Raw genomic sequence first — 18,235 nt, 5'->3', positions numbered from 1 at the left:
AATTAGGCCACTTAAATATTATAGGCCAAATTTGATATGTTTTAATGTATAAAAAATAAGTTTAGCTTTTTATATTCTGGGCTACTATGAGCTTAGTATCACATGTTTATCTGTTAGTAAAGTCTTGGAAAGAAAAGGTGATGGTCTTTTTCTTTCCTTAATTTTCTGTGTGTGTGTGTGTGTGTGTGTGTGTGTGTGTGTGTGTGTGTGTGTGATGGGCTTAGCCAGCCCTGAAGGTGGGGCTGGTGCAGCATGTGATGCCGGGGATAAAACTACAGTCTATGTGCTTGGCTAAGCAGGGGCTTCAGACTTCTAGCTGATCCCTGGTGCCTTTCTCTTTTCTCTCTTTTTTTTTTTTTTTTTGGTGGGTGTGTATGTGTGTATATTTAGTACAGGGTCTGTGGGGTCTACAGGGTCTCAACACATAGATTAGACTCATAGTGATCCATCTGTATTCAGCCTCCCAAAAGCTGGGATTACAGTGCATGCCACCACGCCTAGTCTCCATCTCAGCACACTCCAGATCAAACCCCAGCTGTTGCGTTCTGCCTTAAGCAGGTGCTTTAGTCCGCTAAGCTATCTGACCAGCCCTCCCTTTTTTCTTCTTAATTATTTTGAGACAAACTGCTGTGTTCAATTCAGTAGTTTAGCCACAATGTAGTTATTTACATTAATTAAAATTAAGACTCTAGGTACCTATGTTTATAGCGGCACAATTTGTGACAGCTAAATCTTGGAAACAACCAAGATGCCCGTCACCTGAGGAATGGATGAAAAAGATGTGGTATTTTTATACAATGGAGTATTACTCAGCTATAAAGAATAATAAACTCGAAGATTTATATTTAAGTGGATACCACTTGAAGATATACTCATAAGTAAAATAAACCAGACTCACATGTGTAAGTATCATATTGTCTCCTTAGTGTAAGAACTCAAAAGAAGAAATACAGATAGAAAAGTATAACAGTTAAAAGGAAAACGAGAACTTGAGGATTAGACAACGAGGAGAGGGCAAGGAGAAAAGCTAGGAAACATGACAGGAGCAAATCCATACATTTATTTGCACAAGATGGGTAAGGCAATTATTCTGAGGATCTTCAGCAGGTTTTTGAAACAAGCAGTTAATTGGTAGGATTTCACCCTGACTAATTATGTATGCTGATACCTGTGAACTAAGCAACTGCACTGAAGATAGGTATGTGTAATGGTAGGTTCATGCTTGGAATGCCTGTCATTCTGGTCTTCTAAATACATACTGCTTGTCATGACATACCACTTACTGCCATACTGTCTCTCAAGTAAATGTTTGGTTTAAAAAGTAATAAATGAAAAGACAAGAAAAAATGTCAAAGAATAGTCCTGCTAAAACGCTGTATGTGGTTAGATTTCTAAATTTCTGTGTAAAAGTATATAACTGTTTATTCCTTTTTTTATTTTTTTCTTCATATTCTGTAAGGACTTGAAGTTTAACATATCGATACTTGATGGAAAATACCTGTTCCATGTTATATCTAAGATGTTTGTTATTCAGACAGTGAGATTCAGATCAAATGCCTATGTTGTAGGGTAATAATAATAAGCTTCTATTATGAAGGGTTAACAACCTAAGTTTGCTGACCAAAAATGAGAGAAAAAGAAGGGCTGTAAGGACAGCAAAGATTTTGGCCCTTCAAAGGTCAGTGAAGACTCAGGACATAGGAGAATCTGTACTCTTAACATCATGTAACTCAGTTGTGTCCCAAATTTTCTGATCAAGGAGATTATAGAGCCACAGAGGAAAGCGATCGATTATATAGTATGCCTAAGGAGAATCACATGGAGAGAAAACATTCAGGCTTTCACAGAGAGCAAATTGGTCAAGCAATAGCCATGATTCATCCACATGGCTGACACTGACAAAGGATCTGCAAATTGTGGTACAGGGTAATAGGATAAATTCTGAGGGGATTTGACTGACCTTATCAGATACAAAAGTTACATTTCTTGTTATATAGGTCTTGCTTTATCTTGGTCTTAACCATCCAGCAGAAAAGTATAAAAACGAGTTATAAAAAGTAAAGCCATATTAATTTGCTGAGCTGTAAAAGGCTCAAGTTAACAACTTCAGACATTGCCAGTCTTACAGAAAACTGACTATTATTATGGACTACTGGACTTTATTGGAATCTTTTGCTGAATTCACTGCACCTACAACATTTAAATGACAATGGAATACCCTTCTCTGACAAAACTAAACAAAAAAAGAAGATACAAATGAACGACCATTTTGTATCTGTATATTCAAAATAGGATAGATATACAGCTGTTTTCTCTTAATGAATGGAAAGATTTGTTCTAATAGTGTTTTTGGGCAGGATATCATGTCTTCATCTTGTACAGTGAATAACCAGTAAGACAACAATATGCAATGTATTAATTATTGAAAGTGTGCTAGTAATCGGTTTTGAAACAGTCATTGCTATTTGTTTTTCAGTACAATTATTTGAATAAAATAAAATAATACATAAAAAAAGTTAAAGCTCTAGATCCATTAGCCACTTTTAATATATTCAGTAGCCACTTGTGGCTTGGTGGCAACATATTGGCTAGCACAGATAGAGAAATACGTCCATTGTCACAAAATATTCTATTGTACATTTTGGTTAAAAAAATAGGTACCTAAATTGGAAGTAGAATTGGGTGTAGTTTTTTATTTTTATACCCTTTTAGTAATAAACAGTTGTTATGTAGGTGTACCTCCAAAACTTTCCAACTGTCAAAATGAAAAAGAATTCACTGAGAGAAGCTTTTTGTTTTATTTTTTTGCTAAATCATTTGCAATTTATTTATCTTACCAATACAGAGATCTGTTCTAGTTTGTTTTCTTGGTTATTTGAGGTGGAGGTTTATTTTTTGGTAGCTTCTCTCTGAACTGTTACCTCACTGCAGTTAGCCCGTATAATTAACTTACTGGATTTGGCTGACTTTATTAACTGCTCATTACTTCCTTTAGCACACACAAAAGTGAACATGGTATAAATATCCCCGAGCAGAAATCTGCCCTCGAAAGACCGCCCGCATACGTGTCTTTCTTTAGGGCAGTGATTCGCAAGTGTGGAGAGTGAAGTTGGAGAACCCATCTGTGCTGGCTCAGTGTGGCTGCCAGTAACTCCATCTACTACCAGTGCAAACATAAGCAGTTACCTTTTACTTTTAAACAATACGGTGGGTGCTTGAACCTTGCACACTCCGTTCAGCTGTTTAAGTGGCCCTTGAGTTAGCTGAGTGCATAAGGGGAAATGAAGGGGCACTCCTGTGCTCGGGACATGCGCAAGGAGCAAATGATGAAATTTCTGAGGAGCAGAAACTTATGCAGTGTAGGTTTAGGAAGGAAGTAGGTATTCACCTATCCATCCTTGTCTTCCCATCTTTACTTGTAGGACAGGATAGACAACCAGGGCACTTCCCACTGACTGTCAGGAATTAGCATTACATAAGATGGTGATAGCTTTTCATGAATTTTGGCCACGCTTGCTGATCAAATGCACAGCTAGTAATCTAGTTAAGTTGGGTGTCAAAGCACCAGTGAGACACCTAGTATCTATATTCCAGCACTTCAGATCTGTGTTAGTGTGTGGTCATGATGCACAGTGACCCGCCAGGGCTGCCAAGTGTGTGTATTATAACTTTATATTCAACTGCTAATTGTCTATTTGCTGCATCTATGGGATGTCAAGTATTTGACTTTGACTGGAAATAGGAATAGGTAATCAAATTGAAACATCTAGTTGACAACTAAACATGTGGATGAGCTAGTCAGATGATGTGGTTCTAGAATATATGAAGTATAAAACTGTGCTGTATCAGTATAGCAGACCTGTTTGACATTACCAGCTGATGACCCGGAAGGAAATGATAGCTTACTTTATGAAATCACAGGCAAGATCCTCTTTCCAGAGGTTAGAGGTAAAAGCAGAAGATAATGGAATATGCGGTAAAAGTGTTATTTGTCTGTTTTGTTTTTTGAGACAAGCTCTCACTAGGTGGCTCACGTGGCCTCAATTCACAACAGTCCTCCTGCCTGTCTCAAGCACTGGGATTATCAGTGTGCACTACCACTCCTGGCTGTAAATTTTCTGTTTTTCATGTCTTTTTTTTTTTCACCGTTTGGAATACCATCTTTGTTAGGGAAAAAACATACTATAATAGGCAGATTAAATATAAGGTAAAAATAACCACAGTTTTAAATGGGTAGCACCAGTAGCCAACTAGAAATAAAAGATTTCATGTGAGTAGCTTTTGCTCTTCTGTTTATCTAACCACGCTTTCATAAAACAATTCATCTGAGAGAATAGAAGTGTGGTGGGGCTGGGGTTATAGCTCAGTGATAGAGCACGTGTTTAGCATGGGTAAGAGCTTCCTGGGTTTAACACTAATCACCACATTTATACATAGTGGGAAGGTTTAGGAAATGTTTTAAGAATGATGTGTAGTAAAACTGCAAGATTTTTTTTAAAGAGGCATTGTTAAATAGGAACAGCTTAAATTTTGAAATATCCCAGTTTATACAGAAATATAGATATTTCTAAAATATCCACTATCCAAAAGAAATTATTTTTAAAAAATTACAATAATGGTTGCCAGTTAAGGTTTTAGTTCTCTTAATAATGCCCTCATCATAGAAAAACGGGTGAGGCCATCTTCGAACCATGTTTTAAGGAAGTTTTCATTAAAATTAGGATGTTACACTGGCCCTTAAATTTTTTATGAGCAAAGATATTATAGGGAAGTCTTTGAACTGGTCTTGAAATCTCTTAAAAGTTGCAGCCCTCAAAAATATCAGTTTATCATGTAATTATATTTACCTTCAATCCCTTTCAAAAGACACTTGGAAACAAATTTTTGCTCAGAACTATTTACACTTATAAATGCAGTTAAAATTGAAAAGCCATTTGGGAAATTCCCTGATTCTCATAATAGCAATGGTTGTTTTTCCTGTATTAATTTGAAATGATAAAGTAGGGGGGCATCATTAGAGTTTATAAAGTGACCTGTATATTAGTTATAAATTAAATGAGGTACTCACATTCTTTTCTAGATTAAAAATGAATTTGTTCACTTATATGAACTAGTTAATGTATTTTAAGATTTTATTTTCTATGCTACTGCATGAGATTTTTAAATCTTTTATAAAGCATTTTCAAATTGAATTTAAAATTAAGTCAAATTTTAAATATTCCATATAATTGACAGTAAAAGAAGAGGTATAGCTCTGAAATGGAGGTATAGTTTGTATATGACAGCCCTCTACATACTTATTATGTGTACATTTCTATTTAAAAATATATACTGAAGTAGAGGTTTATGATTTTATTGACAGTGAACCATGCCACAGGAATGCCATTTCTGTATTATCACCAGTCATGTTAGACTAATTTCCTTAGAAATTAGTTAGATTAAATAAAATAGTAACTTCACTGAAAGATGCTGTTATTCTCCAAGCGTCCTCTCCGAACTGCATGGCATGGTTCTCTTGGTAGGATGGGCAAACAGTACATTGCAGTAGATCACAAGCAAGCAGTAAGAAGGTTTATTGGAGCTTATTTTAAATATACTGCAGGTTTCCTTATCTATTTAACTACTTGAGTACCTTCTTGTGACAGACACCATGGCATTGAGGCATATGAGTAAGACAGCACTGGTCCCTTCTTTCAAGGAACTCAACCTAGCAAGAAATAAAAGCTAATAAAAGAGTCCATTATAAAATCTAGTTTGATAAACTAACCCAGATGTATTGGTTAGAAAAGGCTTTCCTGAGGAAGAAAGAACTAGTTAGGAGATGGTAATGATCAGATTTGCAGTGGGAGTTGTAACTGAACAAAGCAGAAGGATTTACAATATAATATACTTCCTTGATTTTATGAGGGGAAAAAACCTATATGTGGACAGCCAAACATCTGCGATTCGGCCATAGAGGAACTTTAAGATCCTTTAAGGACACCCAGGGCATCGTGGAGCACACCTGTAGTCCCAGCACTCAGGAAGCTGGGGCAAGAGAATTGCCCTGAGTTTGAGGCCGCCCTGGAATAAGTAGTGACTTTATTAAGCTCAGCCTTAACTACATAACAAGACCTAGACCTCATTTTTAAAGAAAAATAGACACGCAGGTTCTCAGGTCTCTTCCGTAGGTGGTTGGTGGTACCAGATTCAGTAGAAGTCGGGGCTTGTGAGGTGAGGCTGAGGTGCTTCGTTTAGCCAGTGTGTTTGAGGAGCCTGTTGTGACAGCTACGTGGAAATGTCCAGTAGAAAGCTACACAAAACTTGCATTCATAACTCTTCTTGTGCTTGATACTTACTAGGTTTTTATAAAGAACATTGTTCTCCACAATGTCTTAAATAATTTGAAATTTATTTTGCAATTTATGTATTTTCACAATAAGTGCATTATGGTAGTTCTGTGATTTGCTGTTCCTTTCACAGATTAAGTAATGAGTTTTAAGAAAAGGTTAAACAAAATCATTTATGGGGAAAGAAAAATTAGATGAATCAGTAAAAAGCAACATTGGATAAAAAAAAAAAAATCCTTCACTTTGAATGACATTCTACTGACCTGTCATTGAAGCAAAGCTCAGGGGTGTTTTTACTAGCACGTTGCAGTACATGGTGACTACATTTATATGGGGAGTCTGTACATGAGCTTACCACGTCTTCATTCCTTTCTGCCTCTTGTTTCCCCATCGCTCCCTGGCCCCTCCAGCTCATGAGCCCCTTCCCATTTGAGAAAGCTGTATTTCCATTTTTTTTTGTTTCTTTTTTTAAATACATTTTCCCTTTTTCCTTCCCTCCCTCATCTATCTCTTATTCCTCTTCCCATTTGAAAAATATCTGAAAACAAGTTCTAAATTTTATTACAGAGAGCAGTGTTTACTTTTAACAGCAAAAACTGCTTTCTGAAGTTTAACATAGAATTTTTTAATATGAAGAATTTTCTTTCATGCAGACTAAATGAGAAACATAATTTACTATATTAATGTACAGCTAAATCATTGCTACAGAGACAGAGAGTGAAATTACCTGTGTTTTCAGGTATAAATTAGCTAGCTATCTGTCAGTAGCAAGACCTAACAGAGTTTTCGGAGACTAGGGAAGCTCTTTAATAAATTTTTTAAAGTTAGTAAGTAAGCAGGATTAAGTTCTCTGTGCTGCATGTGTGTTTGTCAGAGAAGAAACATTAGAAACAGTAAAATGGAACTGTATCTTACTTAGGGTATAACTTGTAACATTTTATTTATGATCTAAAGTATATAAAACTGGGGGCCAGGGAGATGGCTCAGTAGAATAAGCACTTTCCTGGCAAGCGCAAGGGCCTGAGTTCAGTCCACAGTTCTGCCAAAAAAATTTTTAAAAAGTATATAAAACTGCTGTTTTTATTTTAATAAACAAGTCTTGTGAATTTCCCTTTTTATGTTACTCTACCTGGTTTTGAAGGTGTACGCTTCTGTCTAATAGAGGTTTAAGATTTTTCCATTTAAGTATTAAAATGCCACTGGAAACTTGACCTAGTTAGACAGTTACCTTCAGAAATTCTTTGCCATCTCTAAGAATATTACTATACTTATAGTTAAATAAAAGCACAAATGATTAGGCCAGCTTTTAAGATTATTATGTCATCATTGTTTAGTATTTTTCTCTCAAGGACTATCAGAACTTGTATTTAATCAAGATTTATATATTCTTAGAGTAACTGAGAAAAGAATATAAAATTTTAATCCTTTCTGTATTTTTTCCCATAGGAGTACCAAAGTCTAATCTTTTGCACACCAAATCACTAAGGGGTCATAAAGATTGTTTTGAGAAATATCATTTAATTGCAAACCAAGATTGTCCTCGAGCCAAGCTTTCCAAAAGTACTTACGAAGGAGTTAAAACCATTTTGAGTAAGAAGATAAACTGGATTGTACAGTATGCACAAAATAAAGATCTGGACTCAGATTCTGAGTGTTCTAAAGGCCCCCAGAATCACCTGTTTAATTTCAGGCATAATCCAGATAAGAAATTGCTTCCACAGTTTGACTCTCAAGTACCAAAATATTCTGCAAGATGGATAGATGGAAGCGCTAGTGCCATCTCCAACTGTAGCCAAGGGATTTTGGAGCAGAGAGAAAACACAGACTTTGGGCTTGCTGTGTTACAAGGGCCAGGTGCCGCGTTACGCCATGACAGTGTCTTGTGGCCTCATAGTCACAGCAAGGCACCGAAAGAAGAGGCCACCTTCTGTCCAGAAACCAGCGTCCGGACGCCGACTCTGCACTACAGCAGAGAGGAATGTAAGTAAAACGGGAAGCAGGGTAACATTTATAAAAGTAAACGCTTTTACTTTGGTTTCTTGGGTGATGCAGCAATTTTTACATTTCTAATATGTGTAATACATCAAGAGTTTAGATGTAGGATCAGATTTGTTAAATACAGTATTTAAATGATAGATTCTCCTTCGCAAAAACAAGAGAGGTCTTAAAGGCAGCTATTCTTTGGAGTGCTCTGCAGTGTGCCCTGCAAATTGAGGTGCAGCGCTCCTGTCACTTGTTCTGTTTTAAGTGACCTGAAGTGAATGGAGTCACTATCGAATTGGCAGTTAAGAGTCAGGTAGTTTAGAAATTCAGCATCAACTACTGACTAATATTTGTCATTGCATTGATAACCCCTACAGAACTAACTGACTAGGGGTGCTAAGCAAAAATCAGACACTTTACAGAAGGGTAAATGGTAATGTGTACATTTACTTACAGTTTTTGAAAAGTGGTTCATTTTGTCTGTATCTGCCTCTGTAAAAATTTACAGAAAGTCACGTAATTGTAATTGACTTTAAATCAAATTATTTTAGACCCAGAAGGGACCTTAAATATCTTTCCTACACCTGCTTGATTGTTCATGTGTTATCTCAGGTTACTTCGTGTTTTCCAACTGCAGGTCATGAAATATGTAATGCTTAGTCAAAATCCGCTTGATGGATAGTGATCAGGAACCATCAAATACGCTACTATTCTTTGATGAAAGTTTTGTTTGAGGTTAAAGTTGGTGTGACTGGTAGTCATGTAAAGTATGTTTCTTACAGGAGGCGGGGTAGAATGTGTCAGGATGTGAAAACCCACACTGGGAGAGTTACTGAGTGAGTCCTGAGATGCTGCCTCCTGTGTTGGCAGACAGCTGCAGTTTGTTTCAGGAGGGCATTGCATCAGGCAGCTGATTCTCCCAGAAGCTGTGGTAACGATGTATGTATTTTCATGTTTCAGTGAATTCAATGACGCATGATGAGGTAAAACAACTGAATACGAAGCTTCGACAGCAAATCCAGGGTAATGAATCAGTCTTGAGTATTTCTTAACATGTACACATTTTGATACAGAAAATCTGTGATAGGACATCACAGGCTTCAGCAGCATTCACACTTGTAAATTGTGTAATTTATCCTCTTAGTTCCCAAAGCAAAAAGAATTAAGAGAATAGCCTCTTTATGAATTGCAGTAGAAATGTCTTCCTTCCTTCCCTAAGTGAAAATGGAGACTAGGATTGTTCCCTACTTCTTACGTTCTGCTATGCACTTTTTTGCAGGACAGTGTGGAGATGAGCTCCCTTCTTTAGGGCAGGTCTTTAGGGCAGGCAGTATTTGTCCTGGCTTATTTTGTCCTTCTTGTTTTTAACTATAAACATAGAAAAGGAGGGAGACCACTATATGAGGAGAGAGTCTGTACATGAGCCCGGGATCATAACAACAGTAATAGCAATAGCAGTTTATACTTTAGCACATACTTATTACAGTCTAAATCCTTGAGTAACTATAAAGTGTTCACCAACTTCAGTTTTGTATACAAAATGAAACTGAAAGTCATGCCTGAAGAATGTGGTAATAGAAACAAGCGTTTGAAAATCCAGGTAATTTGATTTCCCAGCTTCTTAAAAGCGTATCCAGACCTAGATAATAATAGGCATTTCTTATTTGTAAGTCATATTGAATACTGAATAAACCTACTTCCAGATTCTCAATGAAAAATGGCCCCATTTTAGTAGTAAGGAAGATTTGTGCTGTGTGTCCATAATCATTGCTTTCCCCTGCTGGAGAAGAGAGGCACCATCCTCCAGTGAGCTTTGTGAAACACGAAGGTTTTGAGGGGTTAACAGATAGGCCTTGAGAAAACTGCTGCTTGATATCAAATAGGTGCTAAAATTCATGCAATACATTCATTTAAGCAGGAATACTCATATTTACTTAAAATATAAATCATAGGATCAGCTTTCTTGTATTAAAAATAAAATGCTTTTTAAATTTTACAGAAATTTTTGAAGAGTTAACACATCAAGTGCAAGAGAAAGATTCTTTGAAATCACAGCTCCATGTCCGTCACATTGCCATTGAACAGCTTCTCAGGAACTGTTCCAAGTTACCGTGCCTGCAAGTGGGACGAACAGGAGCGAACAACTGAACGGAATGTACATGAACCTGATATACTATGTTCCCCATACAGGTCTGCCGAGCGTGCACACTTCCAAGAGTGAAGCAAGATGTGGTCCATTATTTTAAGGTCATAACCCTTACGAAGCATAAGGCTGTATTTAACATCCAATAAAGCAGATCATTATACTCTAGCCTTAGAGGGTTAATCATTTGACTTAATTTTGGGAACCTCTTCCCCATAATTGCTAAATGTCCCTCCCTAACTTTTACCACATAAGACTACTTGTTCTGTTATAGTATGATTTTTAAAGAAACGTTTCTATGTAATTCTCCTGTCAAATCAGTCGTTAAACAAACTCCTAATAGTCTGAAATACTAAGGACAGTTTTTAAGAGAGAAATGGAATTCATAGTATCACCTCATATTTATTATGAGCAATATTTTAATATAAAATTTTGTATGTAAAAATGCTATTTTAGGTACTTTTTCATTCTCTTTATAAATGTATTTGCGTGGCTCTGAGTATTTACATTTTCATATATGAGTATGTCCACCCATGTTTCAGCTCACTGCATTTTATTTTCGTAATAGAATGTTTTACGACTTTTATGTTACAAAGATAAATGTATTTTGAATAGAGGTCTGTCTACCTGGGTTGTTTAATCTCTAAAACTTTATGAAAGAGAAACTAATAATTTTTAAAGCAAGTATTCAACTAAATACATTATTGTTTTTTAACAAAAGTATTTCTGAGTTAAAGAGTAATAATTTTTATATGTCAGTTTATCTCCATAAATATGATAGCCTCTTCCACTTCACTTATTTTATTATTACTTTCATGTGTTAGAATTTGGACAGAGTAAGTCAAACCTTACTTTCAAGTGTCTGTTACCCCCTCCCCCCAAAAAGAAAATTTTGTATTTTTGAAAAAAAAAATTACTCTTTTTGCCACTTTAGGATAAAGTTTCAAAAATCTTTCAGCTGTCCAAATTCTGTTTTCAACATCATTGAAAGTCTTAAAAACATTGTAAGGTATTTTTCTAAACTTTACAGGGAAAGAGAAAATTGCTTGACAAAAGAAAAACAAAACTCCTAATTCAACAAAATAAGGCCATGTTTAAAAGGATAAGTGACCTATTAAGATTCTGAATGTTTCTTAATAGACTTAAGCAGCTAGATATTTTTAATTGCATTATACCAAGAGCTATAATCAATACAAAATTAAAAATTGGTACTAAATTGTTTTCAACTGGTGCTTAAAATGCATTTGTAAGAGGGCTGGGATATAGTTCGGTGGCACAGGACTTGCCTGGCAGGTGCAAGGTCCTGAGTTCAAATTCCTGGTACCCAAAAAATTGCCCAAAATATTTGTGAGGTAGATCTTTTGTTCAGAGAATCTACAGAAAAGCTCATAAACTGGACAACTTTTCTCATAAAGAGATGAATGACTTCTGCATTCAATTTGATAGACTGTCCTAGCTTGGATCAGATGTTCATTTTTGAGCACATACAGTACTACAGTAGGCAAAGAAATGTGCAGTTGAAAGCAACTTTTTGTAATGCTAAGATGTAATAAGTTGGCCTGAGGGCATTAACTGATATCCCATTTACTTGTTTTGTTTTTCTTTGAAAAATGACTTAATTGTCAAGCCTTTTAGAGGAAGCTTTTGATAGATGCTTTTAATCTCTCAGTTTTTGAGTCATCTAAAATGAATTTAAAATTCTGAAAGTGGAGATGGATGCATTTGCCTTAGTTTGATTAGCTTTAAATTGAATATGTGCAATATAAAAATATTCAGATATAAATTTGAAGAAAGACGTGTCCTGATTATGCCAGTAAGTGTTTCAGTGTGTGGTACTTATGGTTATATTTTCAAATTGACTTTACTCTCTTGGTATAATACATTAGACTTAGCAGCCAGGGTTGGCGCACACATTGGGCTTGTTTAGATAACTTAGGGATAGTCATAAAAGTTGGGGATGCATTGCATTTGTTATCAATGGTAGCATATTTCCAAAATAAGAGCCATAGGATCTAGTCCTAATACAACAGTGTTATCCAAAGAAAGTGTCTGCTAATCTCTTGAAGATTTTTCTGGTGAACACATAGTTTTACTACTGAGTTTGGAATAATTGAGTAGTCCATGTAGTAAGGTTTTACTAGGGGGATGTGATTTATTCCATTTAGCTAATTTCAAATAATCTTGGTTTCAAAAGAAAAGTCCTCCTAAAAACTATCTTGTGGTGCTGGTACTCACATTAGTATTTACTCAGATGAATTTCTAGAAGAAAAAAAAAAATACTGAAGTATTTTGCACAACAGTTTAGCCAAATATTTGGTAAACTTAGATATTTCTATGCTTTCTTGATCAAATATGCAGTTATTATATATGCAAAAATAAGATCAGGGACAGAGATGAATTCTAACTTGAGAGAACTTAAGTATTAGTTTCCATAGTTGGCAATTCTTCTGTATAGTTCTTAGTACATTTTGAGGAGATGTAGGGAAAAAAATTATGTGTGGCGCAAATGGTGGGAGACAGATTGCTGCTCAGGCCTGGCTGACATGTTCAGACTGCACGGGATAGAGGGCGATGACGTAAGACACGTTTTTTAGATCAGACTTAATAACTCAGTGAGTTAAATTTTAAAAAGTGAGAATGAAAATTGAGTTTTAATCATATGATATTTTTAAAAATCAAAGTTTTAATGTGCCTAGCAAATTTAAGGCCCTGGGTTTGATTCCCAGAACCACAAAAACTAAGTAAATTGGACAGTGGTTTTAAGTTATTTATGTTTACTATAAGTTTATCATCCTATTCTTTGATTCCAGTATTAATATCTAAGTTGGTCCTTTGAAAAAGTCGTGCACTTGAGATACCAATAAAGATGATTCAGGCAGTTGAATGTTTTTTTATCCCATTGTGTGGTTTCTTTTCAAGAATGTTGGAGAAAAGAGACCTTCTTATTTTTCAAAGTACACGTATGCTCAAGTCACCAAAAAGTGCCCATTTTTATATACAGTTAGGGCTTGTAATTTAAAAAGACAAATTCTTGTTTGTGAGTGGTTTCAGAAATCAAGTATATTCTGGGTTTTTGTGTTGTTTTGGGGGGGAGTTTGGTTATCTCAATAGATATCTTTACACAGAGCTGTATCTCCAGCCCTTTTATATATATTTTTTAAATTTATCGTATTTTATTTTATTTTTCAAGCAGGTATCCCTAGGTCCCTAATTGCCCAGGCTTGGTTAACTTGGCAGTGGTCATGCTCCAGCGTTCCAGAGTGCCGGGACGGCTCTGTGCCCTGCGCTGGCTCCATCCTGTCCTTAGGTTCAGCCATAGCCTCTGCCATCGAAAACTTCAGCTACAGAGTTCTTCTAGGTCTAAAGTACTTTCTTGTTTTTTAAGTTTATAGCTTGTTTACCTTGGTGACATTTTTGAGGCTTATAGTTTTAGCTAGTTTTTTAAACTTTTTAAATTTGTGTTTAGTGTTTACCTCTTATTTTGTTTCATTTTAGAGGAAATCTTTCATTATTAATATCATAAAATGCCATGCAAAATGTATATGTTTAAATTTAAATAGGAATTTTGAAGATTAAATTATTTGTGTAGCTTTCTTAAGCGGTTCCAGTTAGTAACCACAAAGTAGGTCCATGAAAATTTTTAAATCAGACAGTATTAAAGGCTTACAGTATTTTTTTCTGACTTTTACCAGTTCACTTACTGAGAGATACTGTTTATACTAAAGTAAGACAGTTGAGTATTTTTAAATACTTAAGAGTGTTAGTACTCCATAATTTTTTTTAAATATCTTTTCAGATGTGACTGTGAAGCACAGGTAATTGGTTTCAGAATGTAGTTGCATTTTTCACTTCAGTTTGGTGGGACTGATTATATGAGAAAATTTGTGGTGAGCATTAAAGATAAAACCCTCAACAAGTTTTTCTTGCCAAATTAATGTTTGTAGTGGTGGCATAAAGGAGTTTGTGTACTAGAATAAGATAGTAAGGGTCTGGCACAAAGGAGGACTCTACAGTGCTGAGATCGGAATATCAGAGCTGTCTTGTCTCAGTGTTTTCATTTTACTGCATCCTTTCAGGTTTGTCATTGTTAGGGTGTAGTCGGACCTACTCCCAGCCTCAGGCTGTCATCAGCTTGACGCAGAACGTATTATAGCAAGCTCTAGCGCTAGATATTGGGGATGGAGTTGCTTGCCTACTATTTGCCTACTGTCCATGAGGTCCTAGTTTGGGATATGTAATTTTACTATTACATCTGGTTTTAAAGAGTCCACATTAGTAATACATTTCAGTGATTTTTAAGTTATCCCACAATTTTAAACTAAGATGAAGCAAAACCATGGAATGAGTTTTACCTGACCCTAAAGAAGTGTGTGTGTGTGTGTGTGTGTGTGTGTGTGTGTGTATGTGTACACGTGTACACTTTGCTTTCAAGCATGTGCTTTGGTCATTGAACTTAGTCTGGTTTTAGTGTTAGAAATTTATTTACAAAATTGTGCTGAGACATCTGGGGGGGAAAATGAAACTGCTATGATTAAAACTAGTTTGTTTCACAACAGTTTATTTGGACATTTGGTTATATTTTCTTTGAAAACTGCAATAATTTATATATTTGTATTCTGCTTTGAAATTGTAACAATATATGCTTGTTTACTATTTTTAATTTTACAATAAAATAAATATTTTGTTAACTGCTAGCTTCACTGCATGTTTGTGACAATTTCCAAACATGGTAGGAAATTAATAATCATTATATTGCATATTGTTATCTTCAAAGTAATTGCTCAGATTACCAGATACAGGCATGTAAGATTGGTCAGACAATGTAAACACTAACTGTTCTTTTCAGTGAACAAATAGAAATTAATGGTAGTTACTGTAGCGATATGTGTATATGTATATTTTTTCTTCTTTTTTCCTTTTCCCTCATCCCAGTTGTTCTTTTGAGCAGTTTCTTTCCCTTTCACTATATCTATTGTACCTTTTGAATTTTTTAAAAATCTTTTTATTTATTTATTTGGTACAGGGTCTTGCTGTGCAGCTGGGACTCAGTGATACTCATGTCTCCATCTCCAGCCCTGTTTTGGTGGCCAGCACAGCATGCCCGAGCTTCCCTGGCTGTACAGCATGTGGTACTGGGGATCAAACTCATGTCCTTGTGCTTGCCAGGAAGGTGCTTATACCATTGAGCTATCTCCCCAGCCCTATTGTATCTTTTGGATTTTATTTACTCTTCAATTTCTTACACCAAAGAGACAATATGATATTTACACATGCGAGTCTGATTTATTTCACTTACCAGCATGGTCTCTAGTTGCATCCATTTACTCATAAAAGCCTCAAGTTTATCTTTTGAAAATGGAAAATATGCCTTGCTCATGGATAGAAAGAACCAACATTGTGAAAATGGCCATATTCCAAAAATTGTATACAAATTGAATGCAAGATGGATCAAAATACCATTAACATACCTCACACATCTAGAGAAAACATTCCTAAAACTCATCTGGAACCAGAATAGACCAAGAATAGTAAAGGCAGTCCAGGGCAGCAAAGGCAAGGCAGACGACATCACAGTCCCTAACTTGAACTTATACTATAAAGCTACTGTGAGAAAATCAGGACGGTACTGGCAAAACAACCGACTTGAGGGCCAGTGGAACAGATTAGAAAATGCAGATACAACTTTAAACAAACTCAGCCACCATATCTTAGACAGAGGGCCCATTATATAGAGACCCCTAGGTAGAAATCTTGATACAGGTATAGGCAGAGTTCATGAACAAAACTGAAGATTTCCTTTAACAGTTGACCTACACTGACAGTTTTGTTTTGGTGGCTTAGGAGTATAAGCATTGTTTTACTAGGCATAGTGGTGCACACCTGCAACCACAGCACTCTAAAGGCTGGAGCAAGAGAATCACTATGGCCAGTCTAAGTTACATAAGGAATTCAGGGCTAACCCGAACTACATAGACTGTATCTCAAAAAAAAAAAAAAACACTTAAGATGTAGCTCAGTGATAGACAGAATACATACAAAGCCATGGGCCAGTTTGATCCCTAGCTCTGGGGGAAGAATAGTACTCTTGAGAATTTTTTGTGGGACTTTTACATTGTCTTTGATCTTTAATATTCTCTGTGCCCCCAGAATCCAGATGGAGGAAGTAAGTATCCTGTGACTTACTAGAGCTGTGTGCAGTTTTTTAAATTGGGATGTAAGCCTGAAGGTGAAGCCAAGAAATAGAGGACTAGTCTAACATTCATGAGGGACTTGAGTTCAATCCTCAGCACTGCTAAACAAATAGGGGTATATTCAATGTATACTAAGTACACCAGTTTCAGTTTTAACAGGCACATAGAGCTGTGCAACCAGCATTCCCTCTAACTTTCCCAGTCTTTGCTCATCTTTCCACCCACTCTGACCTCTATATAAGGGGTCTATAATTTGGATGTGCGTGCTCTAGAATTTTATGTGTATTCATAAACTATGTACTTACTTGTTTCTAGCTTTTGCACTAAACTCTGCTTTTGCAATTCATGTTAGCTCAAGGAACAATTATTGTTCCCTTTTTTACTTACTAGTGTTTCATTGTATGAATGTATTGGAGTCTTTTTTCCACTTACCTATTCATGGACATTGGAGATGTTTCAAGTGTGGTCTAATAAGAGTAAAACTTGTGAATATCTTTCAGTGGGCTTTTTAAAAATAGCAGAATTTGGAAAATAACATAACTAAAAATCAGTTGTTAGCATTATGAGTATGAATAATAACCTTATGAATGACTTTTAGAAGTAATTTATATGTTTTTGTGGTAATTTAAACTAGAAAATAAATTCAAAAGATCAGAGGCAGATTACAAAATAGGGACTGAGAGTTGAAACATTCAATGTCCTGGAAGAATCTGAATAGTCATGGAAACTCTTCAAAATCTCATAGTCTAAGTTGTAGGGTTTTTTTTCCTCAAGAGGAAACAGAGAACAAGGTAATGTCAGTCCCTTTTTCTCTTATTCTAGATTTGTAAATAGAGCTTTTTAAGTAGTTTTATTTTTCAAGAGCAATCTAATGTCAGTAGCTACCAAAATGCTTTAGCCCCTCACCCAGTAACCAGTTACGTCCACGATTATTTCAAGCTATTAATAAGTCACACTTGCTTGTTCTCCATTTCTTTTCTAAACCAGTGACTGAATTTGGAATTTCATCATACCCAGCTTTTCTCCACAGTTTCTAAAGTAGTAGGTCAGGGGTGGCCCTCAATTCTCTCTGTAGTCTTTAAGAGGACCTAATAGAAAGAAGAAAAGAGATTATACTAAACTGCTACTTTATGCCTATAGATAGTTTTTCAGAGAATTGCCTCATAGAACTATAAGGATTGGAAAGTATACAGGGTAGTGTTGAAATTCTAGTAAGAGCTAATGTTACAGTCTTAAATCCAAACTAAATCAAGACAGTTCCTTCCTGCTCAGGAGATCTGGTTTTTCTCTCAAGGTCATCAGCTGACTGACTCTCTTAAGGCCCACCCTTTTTGTGGAGGAAGATCATCTAACATTCCTGGATGATGCTGATATTGCTGGGCTGCATAGTGCTTTTGCAAATGGCTGCTTCAAATGCAGTCACACATTAACCTCCCAGATGAATGTGATGATACAAGCATTCCTTGTAACTACAAAGTCCTGAGTTCCCTTACCATGGCTAAGTTGCTAAATTGGTTTGTCACTACATGGGGAACTGCATGGCGTGTAGAGCAGAATACTCAACAAAGAAATGATGAAACTTCAACTTG

General features: G+C 35.9%; 1 protein-coding gene across 2 annotated transcripts in view; it reads left to right on the top strand.

Moving 5' to 3' along the window:
* The window catches only part of CUNH21orf91 (chromosome unknown C21orf91 homolog), a 44,129-nt gene extending 30,549 nt beyond the window's left edge, over positions 1-13,580 (top strand). For both annotated transcript variants that reach the window (XM_023724122.1, XM_004639095.2), the window contains exons 3-5: positions 7,776-8,309; positions 9,273-9,335; positions 10,312-13,580. In XM_023724122.1, coding sequence (XP_023579890.1) covers positions 7,776-8,309; positions 9,273-9,335; positions 10,312-10,460 — 746 coding nt within the window. In that variant the 3' untranslated portion in view covers positions 10,461-13,580. The remainder of the gene's footprint in view (positions 1-7,775; positions 8,310-9,272; positions 9,336-10,311) is intronic.
* The last annotated feature ends 4,655 nt before the right edge of the window (positions 13,581-18,235 follow it).

Source organism: Octodon degus, unplaced genomic scaffold, assembly GCF_000260255.1.
Source record: "Octodon degus isolate 3935 unplaced genomic scaffold, OctDeg1.0 scaffold00106, whole genome shotgun sequence".
Taxonomy (NCBI): domain Eukaryota; kingdom Metazoa; phylum Chordata; class Mammalia; order Rodentia; family Octodontidae; genus Octodon; species Octodon degus.
This window is presented reverse-complemented; position numbering and strand designations above follow the sequence as displayed.